The 16657-nt window shown below is 36.0% G+C and overlaps 1 protein-coding gene across 2 annotated transcripts in view; it reads left to right on the top strand.

Moving 5' to 3' along the window:
• Positions 1 to 16657, top strand: part of Meltrin (disintegrin and metalloproteinase domain-containing protein meltrin) — an 85010-nt gene that overhangs the window by 44356 nt on the left and 23997 nt on the right. For both annotated transcript variants that reach the window (XM_028302311.1, XM_028302304.1), the window contains exons 2-3: positions 15300 to 15394; positions 15935 to 16093. In XM_028302311.1, coding sequence (XP_028158112.1) covers positions 15300 to 15394; positions 15935 to 16093 — 254 coding nt within the window. The remainder of the gene's footprint in view (positions 1 to 15299; positions 15395 to 15934; positions 16094 to 16657) is intronic.

Genomic DNA, 16657 nt, shown 5'->3' on the forward strand with positions numbered 1-16657 from the left:
CTTACATTTATACAAGATGTTTCTCATTCAAATGTATGATGTAGACATTACATGCAACAACTTACTACTCAATGATCCAGCACGGTAATAGATTGTAGTACAAAGGAAGGAAAAAAATCAAATGTGCTCTGAGCGTGTTGATGCTATTTGGTACTATTCAGATAATGATTCTGCAAGTAGTTATTGACCAAAAATATCCAGAGAAGTTGGGCAAAAGATATTAGACGGATTTCTCTAAACGCTTTCAACTTTCATCCGCTTATCTTAAACCAAAACGAAGTGTAGAAAACAGGTTGATCCTTTTTAGTCCGTAATCAGTTGAGGCTCACAGTAATCAGGTTGGTCCCGTTACAGCATCTGGTCTTAAGATACAGTTACGCGAGATAATATTACAAATAAGGCCTAAGGCTGCGCTTCTTTACAGGATGGTTGATTTTATGTGTTTTTTACTCAACTAAAAGAACTTCCTTTAGTAATCTTTAGAAAATGAACGACACGAAACGACGAAGATTTTTTGTAAAAAAAATTTTTTGTGGACCTCTAAACATCACACGTCGCAATGAGCAAACATTGCCTTGTTGTTGTGAGACAACAAAACATCTTTTTTTCTTGAACATCAATGATCATCTCAACAAATATAACATTACTTATCTCCTAATAGCTCTTTCGCAGAAAAACAGTTAATTTATGTTTATTCAAAACTGTCCAAAAGGCCCAATATTGATCCCTGAGGCACACCCAGTCAATCTGTCTGTAGATTGTGTCTTACATTAATTCACGTGCTATTATAGTTATATTTATAATTATTGTAATCTTTTGATAGATATAACCTCGTAAGACCGACGAGTAAATTGTGTCGACTTCTAAGTATCGCCGAATGTGCTTTCAGAAGAACGAATAATTTGAAGTAGTAAACGCCGAGCACTTCGAGTAAAAAAATTTCTATGTTAGAGATTTTCTTTTGCATTCATATTTTCAGGGGCCCTATATAATAGTGCATAGAGCTTATTTTCGGTGAAAAATAATAAAAAAATGTTTTCTCTTAAAAGAACATTCGGTATTGCAGACTTTAAAAAGGAAAAGTAAATAAATTGTATTTTATACTTTAAAGTAAAACATAAATGTAACCTTCTTAATAAATTAATACTACATAAAGATACAATAACGATATTAATAAATGTAACTGAAAAGGAACAACGGTTTTAATTTTATTTAATGTTTCATAATTAGTACTTTTAAAAGTACTATCGGTTTTATAACATACACTAATGATAGGTTAAAATGTACAAGAAGTAAAGTGAATATTCATGTTAATTATAATATTTACGAAACTAAAAATCAGAACGTTCTTATGGTAAATTTTCTCAATCGTATCATAATTTTAAAAGTCCAATACTCAATCCCATCTCAATAGAAAAAATATACAAAAATAAAACTTTCACCATCAAGACCGAATGTTCCTTGCAAAGAACTTTTATTTTCAAACGAAAAAAAATCTTACAAAACTACTTCAAATAGGGAAAAATAATTTTTTTGCTTGTTTAGCAGTATTTTAACTTAAATTATACTGGTCAGTTTTGCAATTAAACTACGTTTACGTGAAGAAAAAAAATTAATCGACATGCTGATAACATGTTCCATCGTAATAAACTTCTTTCCGACATAATTTAATAAAGAAAACACCTAAAATGACCTAAAACCACAATTTTATTTTGCTTTTCACACGTCAATAAGCCAGTGAGTTACGTTACTGTGACAGCTAAGGTATTTTTCGATGACATCTTTGAAAATTGCAACTCATGGTAAGTTATTTGTATGAAACTTAATAAAAACTTTAGTCGCTATCGTATTCATTTAGATAGGTTTTGTACCTAACGATTTGAGATGAACTCATGGTAGTGTTTTTAGTTTTGCTGTGGTTCAGCTACTAACCGCTAGAGGCGCTGTACAATTTGCCATACATTTTTTTACGCCCTCGATAGCGAGATGCTCGGTAGGTAAACTCATGGTAGAGGCACAGGTCATTTAATCTCCACTGCAGGAGCAACGAACTTCTAATTTACCAGAGGCTTTATTAATCCAAGACCAGAGGTAAATGGAGGATTTGGCATACATTCCCCATGCTGTCCAGACGTTTGGTAAGGTCTGATGATCGCATATTTCTCTCTTTTTCTAATTCTACGATATCCACAGAAAGATTAGCAGGAGTATCCATTTGACTCTACCAACTGCAAAGAAATAAAGAATCAAAGAAACATTTAAACTCAAATGTAAATAACTTACGTTGTGTATAGCGCAATAACTTGTCCAAGTTTACACAAAGCCTTTGCGAGAACTTCGAATTCGCTCTCACTTTCATAGACGGGTGATAAATCTAGATAAAATATTAGTGAACGTCTCATAGTCGTTTTACAAACATTTTTTATCTCCAGCCTCTGTGGTCCAGTAGTTACAGAAACAAATATTTACAGAAACACCTTACTATTTTAGACAAATTGCAATATCTGATGGTCCGCAAGGTCCTGAGTTTTATAACCGGACATTGTATGTTAAACAAGCACCTACACAAGATAGGTGTTACAGACAGCCCACTGTGCAGAGGATGCAGGGAGGCAGAAGAAACACCGCAGCATGTGCTCATGGAGTGCAGAAGCGTCGTAGAACAACGGGCTCAAACCAGTGTCGCTGTAGGAGGCCTGTAGCGGATAGACAGGGTGCTTGCTTTGTTTTCTGGGGCGATCTGGGGTGGTTGGAGTTGGTAGATTAACCACAAATCGCGCACAATGGTCCAATCATAAGGCCAAGTGCAGTATTCGATTGCCCTGCAAAACTAACTAACATGCCTAATGGATTATACACGCACGTCTGGTTCAAGCCTGTCACTCTAAATTTACTTTTGCCTTTTTGCTTTAAATGTTCTTGACTTACTGAAAGGTGCACTTGGTTCGAAATGCGCATAATTTGGTGACCTTGTGCCCAATTGCTCGTTGAACTGTTATGGCCATTAATTTTTTGCTAATGACCGATTACCAAACCTTTTAAGGCCTGCTTACATAACTAAAGTTTGAAATGACGTTAAAACTACTTGTACAAAAGCGGTAATAAATAGAATTATGACAGCAACCTTCAATATCCGTCTCATTTGTAAACAAAACAGTGTCCCTACCATAGTCAATTTTATACTCGGCATACATAATAATTTCTACTTCGTTTAGGGACGTTTAGAGTTGATCGTCAATTGAATCTTGATGAATGTTTTTTGTTCTTCTTCGTCACCCTTTTGCTTTAGTGCCTGTGGATTGCCATAAATGTTACCTTTCTTCTTCTTCTTCACTCATTATGTCAATATTTGTTTTAGTGTCTGTTGAAGTAACTTTCAAGACTGATCAATTCCCGAAACTGAATCTGTTCACGTACCGGATCGTTTCACCGAAGTAATCATGTTAAAAAAAGTTTTTCTTTGTGCCCCGTGACCCGTTTATTGCACTTTTAGCCTCGTATTCTGTCGTACCTCTGCCTATATGAATACAGTTCGTTCAAAAGACACAATTCTCACAATGGGAGGAAGTTCACAGACCGTGCGTCATCGCGGGTGAAAAATAAAAAACCGACCGGGCGTTTTGATATTTATTTTTTACCTCGCGATGAAAAAACGCGTCCGCTCCGCTCTCGGAATACTAAAGTGGGGATACACTGCCTACTTACTTTTGGCTTTGGGTAAGAGTCTCCGCAGACAAGACTTTTTATCGGTCGATTGTTAAATCGTGCTGTTGATCAGTATGAAAGTACGCACATTACACCGATTTACCATCCTCATACAAATTAGAAGTCGACCAAACACAAAGTATCGGCTGATAAAGCCTGTATATTCTGCGGGGATCCTAAGTGGGGATATACTGCCTACTATCTTACTTTTCGGATAATTAGATGTAAGTAGATCTTGGTGTTTCTCTTGAAAGGCTTTTAAATCGAAACATTTGTATGTATCGCATAAACTTATGAATACAGGATTCACTTACTTTAACTAGGTAAATAAGTCGGTTCCGTCAAAACAAGTTTTGTGTAATATGTTTTCCATGTATTTAAGTGCAATTAATATTTACAATGAATAAAGGATTTTTTTTTACATTTTTACAATTCATTTGGCTGAAACAAACGAACGAACGAAGGGATTCGCACTAACTTAGGTTTAATCAGTACCGTCACAATAGGTTTTATTATCGTTACAAGTTACTTCCTATAAACATTGTATTACAATTCCACAATAATTAATAGCAATTAGTATTTATTTCTCTTATCATTTATCCCGACATTCCTGAATGACTTTTCCTGTTTTGCTGGGATTTTCATAAATAAATTAGCTCACATTTATTCGTGATGATGACCCTATATGACAAACATGTGATACCTACTTCAAATTATTGCAAATAATAATTCCCAGTTTCAAAATAAAAGGAAGGTAACAAAAATTATAATAAATTGCTAAATACATCTCTATTTCTCCTAACACAAGGGATATTATGCAATACCCATTGGATTAATAAGACGCTATTGTCCTGCAACTGAGTATGTAGTCCTTTTCAATTCCGAGCACCCAAAATAATCGTACGCAAACTAAGCCCATGCGTCAACGACCCTCCGCATGACCCCATGGCATCTTAATTAGCATTTGCACCCCAGGTATCCTTAATAACAACACCAGAAGGTTCTCATTCGTTTGAATCAGGTCTGGCTACCGGTCAAGGTTGGTTGGCCATCAAAAGAGGACAATGGGTTTTACCGTCACGGAGTAGGGGACAGTTTGCTATGGAGATGTCGAGTTATAGAGGTCATTAGGGTGGACTTACATTTATTTATAAGATGCTTTCTCATTCAAATGTTCACTGAGCTTATTGATGCTATTTGGTACTATTCAGATATGATTCTGCAAGTATCTTTTGACCAAAAATATCCAGAGAAGTTAGACAAAAGATTTTAGACGAATTTCTCTAAACGCTTTCAACTTTCATTCGCTTATCTTAAACCATAACGAAGTGTAGAAAACAGGTTGATCCTTTTTAGTCCGTAATCAGTTGAGGCTCACAGTAATCAGGTTGGTCCCGTTACAGCATCTGGTCTTAAGATACAGTTACGCGAGATAATATTACAAATAAGGCCTAAGGCTGCGCTTCTTTACAGGATGGTTGATTTGATGTGCTTTTTACTGAACTAAAAGAACTTCCTTTAGTAATCTTTAGAAAATGAACGACACGAAACGACGAAGATTTTTTGTAAAAAAATTTTTTTGTGTACCTCTAAACATCACACGTCGCAATGAGCAAACATTGCCTTGTTGTTGTATTGTGAGACAACAAAACATCTTTTTTTCTTGAACATCAATGATCATCTCAACAAATATAACATTACTTATCTCCTAATAGCTCTTTCGCAGAAAAAACAGTTAATTTATGTTTATTCAAAACTGTCCAAAAGGCCCAATATTGATCCCTGAGGCACACCCAGTCAATCTGTCTGTAGATTGTGCCTTACATTAATTCACGTGCTATTATAGTTATATTTATATCTTTTGATAGATATAAAACATTTTAACATGGTTGTTGTTATTGTACAGGTTCTATATTTTCTGCGCTCTGTCATTTGCACTAGCTAGGTTTTGTAAGAACACTTGTTAAGATTTTTATTCCTGTTCTATGAAATATGCAACTGGTTCTGCTGGCGTAACTAGAAAAATGTATGCAAATGGCCATTTAAATCCACAAGTACAACTTTGCTATGAAGTACGACCATTCTTCATCTGTAAGTCGACGGAATAAAGTCGTAAGGTGTGGGAATGTTTTTGCAGTTATGCATGGTCAACAGCACATCAGACTACGTTTTTGTTGCAAAATGACTCTTATTACAACTAAATAAGATGCCAGTGTTTAGCTGATGTGCTATCGTCTCTATCTATTGCGAATTTGCGTGTGGGGGTATGGTAGCCAGTACCTTCATAACGCTGTTGTATCATATCGTTACCGTTTTCAATTGATTTATCTCGTTCGATTCAATTTATTGCCGTTTTAATTGAAACAATTTATTATCTGCTTATCAGACGTTTGATGTAGGTCCAGTGAAAGGTAGTTGCTCTTATAAAGGACCGACTAAAGAGAATTGAGTCCTTTTAGACTCTCTTCAAGATCAGTTATAGTTATTGCAATTCACGAAGGCAAGTGAGCTTTACATGTGTGGTGGTTCCTACTGTTTGTTTTTCAAAAGATTTGATAGACACTACACTATCGTTATGTGCATGTACAATTGTACACGTATACACACACAAGTAAAGCTCACTCGCCTTCGTGAGTTGCAAGAACTATAACGAGAGTTAAGCCCTTTTACACTTTCTTCATTCAGTTTTACAATGTTTTATGAATCAGCAAAGATGGTTCGCATCATCGCACATGCCATAACCTATTAATATCTTTTTAACTGGGCCACACAAAAACTTGAGTTTACTAAGCGGGAGGTTTGGACTAAAAATAGAAAATACAACAATAGTAGTTATACAAAGTTGTAAAGGAGACAATATGAATGAACTAACTAGTAGATTCTGCTAGTAGATGGATTTCGCTCTTTCATAGAGAGTCGTTTATAACCCGCGCGTTTCTCGATTATAAACACTTTCCTGTTATGAGTTTTAATATCACTAAAATGGGTGTTCATGGGTTTCCTCTGCAAACATTCCCTATTTTACCCCTTTAAGATTTATTTTGCAATAACAAGCTTGTTTTCTAATTCCCTTTTAGCTTCATACTGAAATTCATCAAAATTGGTTTATTTTTACGTTTCTTGCGCTATTTCTTGTTAGCACTGGCTCACACCACATTACTGACCGTAGTCCGCTGTCGTAGAGCCAGTAAAGTTTAAAGCGTTTTTTAAAAGCTTAATATTGCGAAAAATATAACTTTTGGAGTAGATTTGAAGCTCCTTTGGCAAAAATGCAAGTTCTCTCAGTAAAGTTCGTGTCTCAGTAATTTAATATAATAACTTCTTTGTTACCGGATACCTACTTTAATTTAGGTCGTGCAATTCCGGGCTTAGGTCATTGTACTCGCGAAATGCGCCATCATGATGAGACTGTAATCTGACACAACCCCCATGGGCCTTTTGTTCTTTGTTAAATGTTATTCTATACAAACACGCACGACAATTGGTTTTTTTTTATGGTTTTCAGGACACTCAAGTAATTAATATTAATTAGAGTTTGCATGGGTCATTGTTTTTTTTTCAGCCTGAACTAGGGTTAAAACTTGTATTTCTAAGGCTGAGTTGCACCATCTAAGTTTGACTATAACTTTGACGTTAACCGGTGCTTTTTGTATGGATTTTGACAGATTATTGACGTTTGTTAAAGTTAAAGTAAATTAGTGTAACCCAGCCTAAATTAATTTGTGTTGAATTGTACGCGTGTCCTCCAAAAAACCGGACAAAACTATCTCTACATAATACAAAATGCATCAAAATCGGTTCAGTGTTTTACTGTGAAAACTGAAAAGGTAACAGAGAGATAGACAATCAGATTTACTTCCTCATTTATTATACGAGTATGAGTAAGATAAGTGTGAAAAAACTTCATTTTATTTATCTAATGTTCTAAAAGGTGAAATGCCATTTGCAGTTTATTTTATAACGGCACATAAAGTTAAAACACAATGGCATCATTTTGTAGTGCTATTTTGCAACAATTTTATCGTCAGATGTCGCCTTCACTTACCTATAAAGTTGTGAAATTTTATGGTTAATAAGTCTACATTTACCAACATACAAAGACTCATAGGGTAAAACCTCAGGGTAAAACTAAACGTTTCATACAGTTAAAAATATTCTTAACACTTTTAGGAACGTGAACAGATTACTCAGAATTAGTCTAAAGAGTAATAAAAACTCCCATAAAATTTAAACACCAGACACATTAATGTCAATAAACCACCATATTTTGGTGGCGAATAAGTTACGTATACGTTATGTTCATACACTGAACAGTGTCCAGAAAATTTTTGGTACAAAATAGCACTTTATAACAACTGAATAAGGTGTCAGTGTAGAGAACCCAGATGTTATGGTTATCACCTATTTCAGGCCTGGCTCACTCCGCGTGGTACATCCGATAATTACCTACAGCGAAGCGCCCCGCCGGCGGGTATTATATCAGTCGAGTGTCACGCTGGCGTGCGTTGTAGTACCTAATTCTATAATCGAAGTATTATTTAAAAATGGACATAAAGAGAAAGAAGTATTGTGCGGCGTTCGGGTGTTTAAATTCGAAAATAAATCTACCGGATTTATCTTTTTGAGAAGCGAAAAGCCTGAAAGGTATGTTGGCCATGTAGGTAATCAATAATTCTTAGGATAGTATAGGAACCTAACCTACCATGACTACTGCTCAGAATGCGTTCGTTCGTTTCAGCCAAATGACGTCCACTACTGGACAAAGGCCTCTCCCAAGGTTTTCCATAATGGATGCGTACTTACCTACATACGTACCTCATTACAAATAAGTAGATTAACTATTTTTTCACTAGACAGCAACCCTAACAGCGTAAGACGAGTTCAGAGGCACGCGATAGAAAGAGACAAAACTTGTAGGTGAATAAAATTGTAGGTACGTAGTGCTGTGCGAGCTGAATTCCACTGTATCGCGTCGTAGCAAGACTCGCATTTATTTAAATCGTCTTGCGGAGTAATCCTTCTGTACCTGTACTATTACTTATTCTGTGCCTATTTCATAAGGCAATAAAGACGGGTCATTGATCCACATCTAGGCAACGCCTAGGCTTAACTGTCGTAGTGATGTCCAGTGTAGGAATAATAACGTTATACCATCTATGGCGAGTATTTTATACGTTACTAGCTTTTGCCCGCGGCTTCACCCGCGTAAAATTTAGTGTCGTGTACAAAAAATAATACTGTAAAGTTTCAACAAAATCCGTTCAGTAGTTTTTGCGTGAAAAAGACATCCTGACATCCAAACTTTCGCATTTATAATATTAGCAGGATAGGATATTAGTAGGATTATAATATTAGTAGGATAGTAGGAAGTAGGACTAGTAGGATAGTAGGATGTTACGCAGTATGTAATGTACACTTGTTTCATGTTATTACCTATTTTCATCTACATAATAGGTAGATGAAAACCTGTATTCTAAACGTGAAAGTTTTAAGGATGTATGAGTGTTTGATAGATAAGTGAGTACCTACTATCAACTTATCATCTTTGAATCAGTATCCCAAAATCCGGACCAACACCAGACCAGGGGTGGCCACGGGGAATCACCAAGACTGGTATTTATCACACATGTGCCCCCTTTTCAATAACCGTGATAATAACAATATGTATCTTATTATTTTTCTCTGGGTCCTTAACTGGGTGGTTTAAGCTTGACAGTTAAACAGATATTACAGATAGAATTACATTACTTTCGCATTTATGACATTTGTATGACTATGAATTTTATTATTATTACTAGCTTTCCGCCCGCGGCTTCGCCCGCGTGGAATTTTGTCTGTCACAGAAAAACTTTATCGCGCGCGTCCCTGTTTCAAAAACCGGGATAAAAACTATCCTATGTTCTTTCCCGGGACTCAAACTATCTCTATGCCAAATTTCATCAAAATCGGTTGCGAGGTTTAAGCGGGAAAGCGTAACAGACAGNGTATCATAATTTTAAAAGTCCAATACTCAATCCCATCTCAATAGAAAAAATATACAAAAATAAAACTTTCACCATCAAGACCGAATGTTCCTTGCAAAGAACTTTTATTTTCAAACGAAAAAAAATCTTACAAAACTACTTCAAATAGGGAAAAATAATTTTTTTGCTTGTTTAGCAGTATTTTAACTTAAATTATACTGGTCAGTTTTGCAATTAAACTACGTATACGTGAAGAAAAAAAATTAATCGTACATCATGTCTTCTCGGACAAACCACCTTGTCAAAGAAAAATTATAATTTGACAGTGACATTTCGTTTTTTTTATATAAATAAGTTCGGATACCTGATTTTGAATACTTTAAGCCATAGACTATCATTCTTTTTTTCGATAGGCGCGAATTTTCGAACTTAAATTTATCGCTAAAGTTTTAGTTCCTCTGAAGGCACATCCGGCGATACTTCGAAATCACCTCCGAAAATGTCTCGGCGTTACTGACTACAAAGTTTCAGTTCCTTCTGAGGCACATCCGGGCTTACGAGGATAAAACATTTTAACATGGTTGTTGTTATTGTACAGATTCTATATTTTCTGCGCTCTGTCATTTTCACTAGCTAGGTTTTGTAAGAACACTTGTTAAGATTTTCTCTTTATTCCTGTTCTATGAAATATGCAACTGGTTCTGCTGGCGTAACTAGAAAAATGTATGCAAATGGCCATTTAAATAAACAAGTACAACTTTGCTATGAAGTATCCATTCTTCATCTGTGAGTCGTCTGAATAAAGTCGTGACTCGTGAAGTGCGAAAAAGTTTTTGCTGTTGTGAATGTCGACTGCATATCAAAATGTACATTTATGTAGCAAAATCGCTCTTATTAGAACTGCATAAAATGCCAACATTTACCTTGATGTGCCATCGTCTGTATCTATTGCGAATTTGCGTGTGGAGGCGTGGTAGCTACTCGTAGTACCTTCATAACGCTGTTGTATCATATCGTTACCGTTTGCAATTGATTTATCTCGCTCGATTCAATTTATTGCCAATTTAATTGAAACCATTTATTATCTGCTTATCAGACGTTTGATGTAGGTCCAGTGAAAGGTAGTTGCTCTTATAAAGGACCGACTAAAGAGAATGGAGTCCTTTTAGACTCTCTTCAAGATCAGTTATAGTTGTTGCAATTCACGAAGGCAAGTGAGCTTTACATGTGTGGTGGTTCCTACTGTTTGTTTTTCAAAAGATTTGATAGACACTACACTATCGTTATGTGCATGTACAATTGTACACGTATACACACACAAGTAAAGCTCACTCGCCTTCGTGAGTTGCAAGAACTATAACGAGAGTTAAGCCCTTTTACACTTTCTTCATTCAGTTTTACAATGTTATATGAATCAGCAAAGATGGTCCGCATTATCGCACATGCCATAACCTATTAATATCTTTTTAAATGGGCCACACAAAAACTTGCGATTACTAAGCGGGAGGTTTGGACTAAAAATAGAAAATTTAACAAGTTATTTTAAAGGAGACGATATGAATGAACTAGTAGATTCTGCTGGTAGATGGATCTCGCTCTTTCATAGAGTCATTTATAGTGCGCGCGTCTCTCTGTTATAAACACTTTCCTGTTATGAGTTTTAATATCCCTAACATGGGTATTCATGGGTTTCCTATTCAAACATTCCCTATTTTACCCTAGTTTTATTTTGCAATAACAGGCTTGTTTTCTAAGTCCCTTTTTTCCGCGAAATTAATCAAAATTGATTTAGCTTTACGTTTCTTGCGCTACTTCTTGTTAGCACTGGCCCACACCACATTACTGACCTTAAGCAGTCGTAGAGCCACAAGTAAAGCTTTAAAGCGCTTTTCAAAAGCTTAATATTGCGAAAAATATATCATTTGAAGTTGATTTGAAGCTCCTTTGGCAAAAATGCAAGTTCTCTCAGTAAAGTTCGTGTCTCAGTAATTTAATATAATAACTTCTTTGTTACCTACTTTAATTTAGGTCGTGCAATTCCGGGCTTAGGTCATTGTACTCGCGAAATGCGCCATCATGATGAGACTGTAATCTGACACAACCCCCATGGGCCTTTTGTTCTTTGTTTTATGTTAGGCTTTATACAAACACGCACGAAAATTGGGTTGTTTTGATGGTTTTCAGGACACTCAAGTAATCAATATTAATTAGAGTTTGCATGGGTCATTGTTTTTTTTTCAGCCTGAACTAGGGTTAAAACTTGTATTTCTAAGGCTGAGTTGCACCATCTAAGTTTGACTATAACTTTGACGTTAACCGGTGCTTTTTGTATGGATTTTGACAGATTATTGACGTTTGTTAAAGTTAAAGTAAATTAGTGTAACCCAGCCTAAATTAATTTGTGTTGAATTGTACGCGTGTCCTCCAAAAAACCGGACAAAACTATCTCTACATAGGTAATACAAAATGCATCAAAATCGGTTCAGTGTTTTACTGTGAAAACTGAAAAGGTAACAGAGAGATAGACAATCAGATTTACTTCCTCATTTATTATACGAGTAAATGAGTAAGATAAGTGTGAAAAAACTTCATTTTATTTATCTAATGTTCTAAAAGGTGAAATGCCATTTGCAGTTTATTTTATAACGGCACATAAAGTTAAAACACAATGGCATCATTTTGTAGTGCTATTTCGCAGCAATTTTATCGTCAGACGTCGCCTTCACTTACCTATAAAGTTGTGAAATTTTATGGTTAATAAGTCTACATTTACCAACATACAAAAACTCATAATGTAGAAACTAAACTTTTCATACAGTTAAAAATATTCTTAACACTTTTAGGAACGTGAACAGATTACTCAGAATTAGTCCAAAGAGTAATAAAAACTCCCATAAACTTTAAACACCAGACACAAATGTCAATAAACCACCATATTTTGGTGGCGAATAAGTTACGTATGTTAGGTTCATACACTGAACAGTGTCCAGAAAATTTTTGGTACAAAATAGCACTTTGTTACAACTGAATAAGGTGTCGTATGTACAGAACCCAGATGTTATGGTTATCACCTATTTCATAAGGCAATAAAGACGGGTCATTGAACCACATCTAGGCAACGCCTAGGCTTCACTGTCGTAGTGATGTCCAGTGTATAACGTTATACCTATGGCGAGTATTTTATACGTTACTAGCTTTTGCCCGCGGCTTCACCCGCGTGAAATTTAGTGTCACAGATCGGCATAAATTATAGCCTATATGTTAATCTGGGTTACAAAAAATAATACTGTAAAGTTTCAACAAAATCCGTTCAGTAGTTTTTGCGTGAAAGAGACATCCTGACATCCAAACTTTCGCATTTATAATATTAGCAGGATAGGATATTAGTAGGATTATAATATTAGTAGGATAGTAGGAAGTAGGACTAGTAGGATAGTAGGATGTTACGCAGTACCTATGTAATGTACACTTGTTTCATGTTATTACCTATTTTCATCTACATATAAATAGGTAGATGAAAACCTGTATTCTAAACGTGAAAGTTTTGAGGGTGAATGAATGTTTGATAGATAAGTGAATACTTCAACTATCACCGCCTCTAACCGTCAGAAATGGAAGCCATCACCCCACCGTGTACCTCGTCAGCGCAACCACGACCACTCTGACAAGAGTGCCCGACTTAGAACTTAGAAGAAGATCAACTATCATCTTCGAATCAGTAGCCCAAAACCCGGGAGGGCATAAGACCTTTCTGGAGGGGGCACGGGGACCCACGAAGACTGGTCTTTATCACACTGTCCCCTTTTCAGAGGTAGAGCTAACTGAGATAACAAAATCTCTGGTCCTAAACTATCTCTTTTTCGGATTATCGGTGCAGTGATTTAAACTTGTCAGTGTTGACAGTTAAACAGATACTCGTAGAATTACATTACTTTCGCATTTATGACATTTNTGGGATAGTTGGGATGGATGCATTGGTTTATTTATAGCTTCATATCATATCGATACTTCCATATCGATCGATCATAGCTGTTCTCGATAGCACGTCACTTGATATTTTACGATCCATATCGTCCAATTGGTCGCATTGTCCGGCTGATGAGGAAACCTGTACGATGCGTATTATACCGCGAATTCGTAGCAATTTGTGGCTATTATGGTGGTTTAATACAGTTATAAGAGGTGTAAGACATTACTGAATTAGCCTAGTAACACTTACACGTAACAGTGCTTAATAGAAACAGAAGAAGACATACATAATGTTTAATACCAAAATGAAAATGAGAAAGTAAAGAAATAAGTGTAAGTACTTATTTCTAATTATACACTAAAGAAAGGCACCATAATGGTCTCCATTCAGTATATTATGAGCACAAAAATGAGATTTTTAACTTGTCACTCTCAGTCTGTAAAGTTAAATCTAGACTATTCCTTAGATTCAGTTGAGTTTTTACAACTTTATGAGCGTTCTTTCAGAATAGAAGCTCGTTTTTTGTTAGCGTAAATTGTCTAAACTTAAAATCAAATATCAGATGGGTTTTCTTACTCCTTAAGTATTCGTACTTATTAGGTTTTGTTTTGTAAGGATTGACCAATCTTTTTTTCATAATATTTTGCCACAGCCCAAAACAGCTAAGCATGATGTGTCGTAGACGTAGTATTCACATACTTACCAACACTGCTTTGTAATGCTAATTACGAATATTTACCAATGCTCACATGAGTCATACATACATTGTAATTTGTTTTGCAAACATATTGTTTAGTTGTTCAAGATTTTACAGTCGCACCAAACTGAAATGCGCTAAATCTTTTGTATAACATTTTCATATTAGGTCCGTTTTCCACCAAGCTAAGATCTTGAGGAAATTAGATGTTTGATGAACAACCAATGATTTCCATTCCCATAATTGGTTGTTCAAACACATCTCCTCTCTACATCACCCCTCTTCTCGCTTTGATGGATCCCAGGCCTTATGTAGTTTTTAGATTTTTTAAAATAATATTATAAGAAATTCTTTATAAGGAATCTGTGCTGCAATTCGATAGAGCTTAAAATGTTGTAGGTATATACTTATGTTTCTTGGATGTTATTGGAGAATTGAATAAGGTTTCGTTAGACTAGATGAAGAAGATTGTTTTAATTAAATATTTTCAAACCTTCACTGGCTTTATTATTTTAGTGCAGCTTCTGTAGGTAGCGCACACAATCATCAACATAATACGATAAGGGAGCTAATTAAAATTTCATAGACATTGGTTTTATCGCTGTACGTGAAAGCATAACAAATTCACTTTCTAATATTAAGGAAGTAAATGTAGAGCGAAACAATTTGCGAGATATGTTTAAAACAATGAAGTTTAAGTAGCAAAAAAGTTGTACAAATCAGTCATCTAGCAAAATCATTCGCTCATCATCGCTCTAAATTCAACGCTGTGCATCCGATTTGCTGCTTCACTTAAGCAGGTATCGTTTGTGAATACGGGCGATAGAGTTTAAAAAAACCCATTTAACTTGCTAAATTTTGACTATGTTATGTATGGTATTATGTTTTCAATACTCAATACTCAAATCTTTATTGCATTCATGTTGTCTGTAATATGTTCTAAAAGTATTTTTACTTGTTGCAGGTAGTCCAAGCACAGAGTTCAGTCGGCATAGGATAGTTCAGCCGATTGTACATCATGGTAGAACAAAACGAGAAATTTCCACGACTCGTGATACGGTAAGTTTGAGATGATCACATCATTCATCATCATAATATCAGCCACATGACATTCATACACAAAACAGAGGCCATGGCAAAGTAAACGCAGTCCGCATCATTTGTCGGTCTCTCTCTATACATTTGCGATGCGATCTGACTGTGCGGGCACGAGCAAAAAACGCATACCGCACCGCTGCTGACATATTGTCATGACCACTGACAAATTATTGCCCGGACAGCTGACCGTTGCCCTGACCGACAGTGTGGCAATCCTTTAGTAGAGGGTAGACCTGATCTGACAAATGAGTAAAGAAAAATCATGTGCCTTTGATAGCGCTCTGTCGACTGTCGATTGAAAAGTAGAGTCTCGTAATCAATTAAAACATGCTCTTTGTTCTGTTCCTAAGCTTCTGCGATAATACTTGTTTGTACAGCAACAACATCACATCAGATTAATTTTTTTTTTGCAAAATAGCCTCTAATACAACGAGATTAGACGCCGCTGTGTAACTTGACGTGCTATCGCCCGTACTAATAACATGTTTACACAACTTCCAGAGCGGTGCACATCACTCCGACGTCAGCATACGGGTCCAGATCAAAGAGGGCGTGGAGTATATTCTAGATCTGCGGTTGAACGAGGACCTTATTCCCGACGACCATGTAGTCCGGTACCAGAAGAACGGGAAGACAATTGTTCACAAACCTAAGAAGAAGGTGAGAAGAATACGTGCTTGATAGATCGTTTCATACACGAAGTCGCGTCCCACCATTCTTCCGCAAATGTATGAGTATTATCGGTACACGCTACATTTTCCATGAGTGCAGTTGAGTGCACACGCACACTATAATAATGACGCTCGGATTGCTCGGATCAAACTCCTCGCACCCCGCGCATCCCTCGAACAAAAATTGGTGGGGCGCATCTTCGTGGATGAAACGGTCTATAGAAAGCTCAGAGTAAATGCTGACTGAGTTTCTTCCGCCACTTCTTCTCAGCAACAGCCCATTATGTTGTCCATGTAGGGTAAGCTATTTGGGACGTGTTTAAGCTTTTGTTTTACTTTGATTTTGTTTTGGTTAATCGATTGTTCAACTGTTCAAATGACCCACAAATAACTAATTATGTAGGTACCTAATCGATTCTTAATCGATATCATCAATTGTTTATCTTAAAACAAAGATCGATAATTCGATATAATCGACAGCGATATTTCAAAATAGATTTATGTGGTTAGGGCTTAATCGATCAATTGATCAATTGATAATAAACAATTATCA

The sequence above is a fragment of the Ostrinia furnacalis genome, unplaced genomic scaffold (genome assembly GCF_004193835.3).
Source record: "Ostrinia furnacalis isolate ACB-3 unplaced genomic scaffold, ASM419383v2 OfSCF0078, whole genome shotgun sequence".
Classification (NCBI taxonomy): domain Eukaryota; kingdom Metazoa; phylum Arthropoda; class Insecta; order Lepidoptera; family Crambidae; genus Ostrinia; species Ostrinia furnacalis.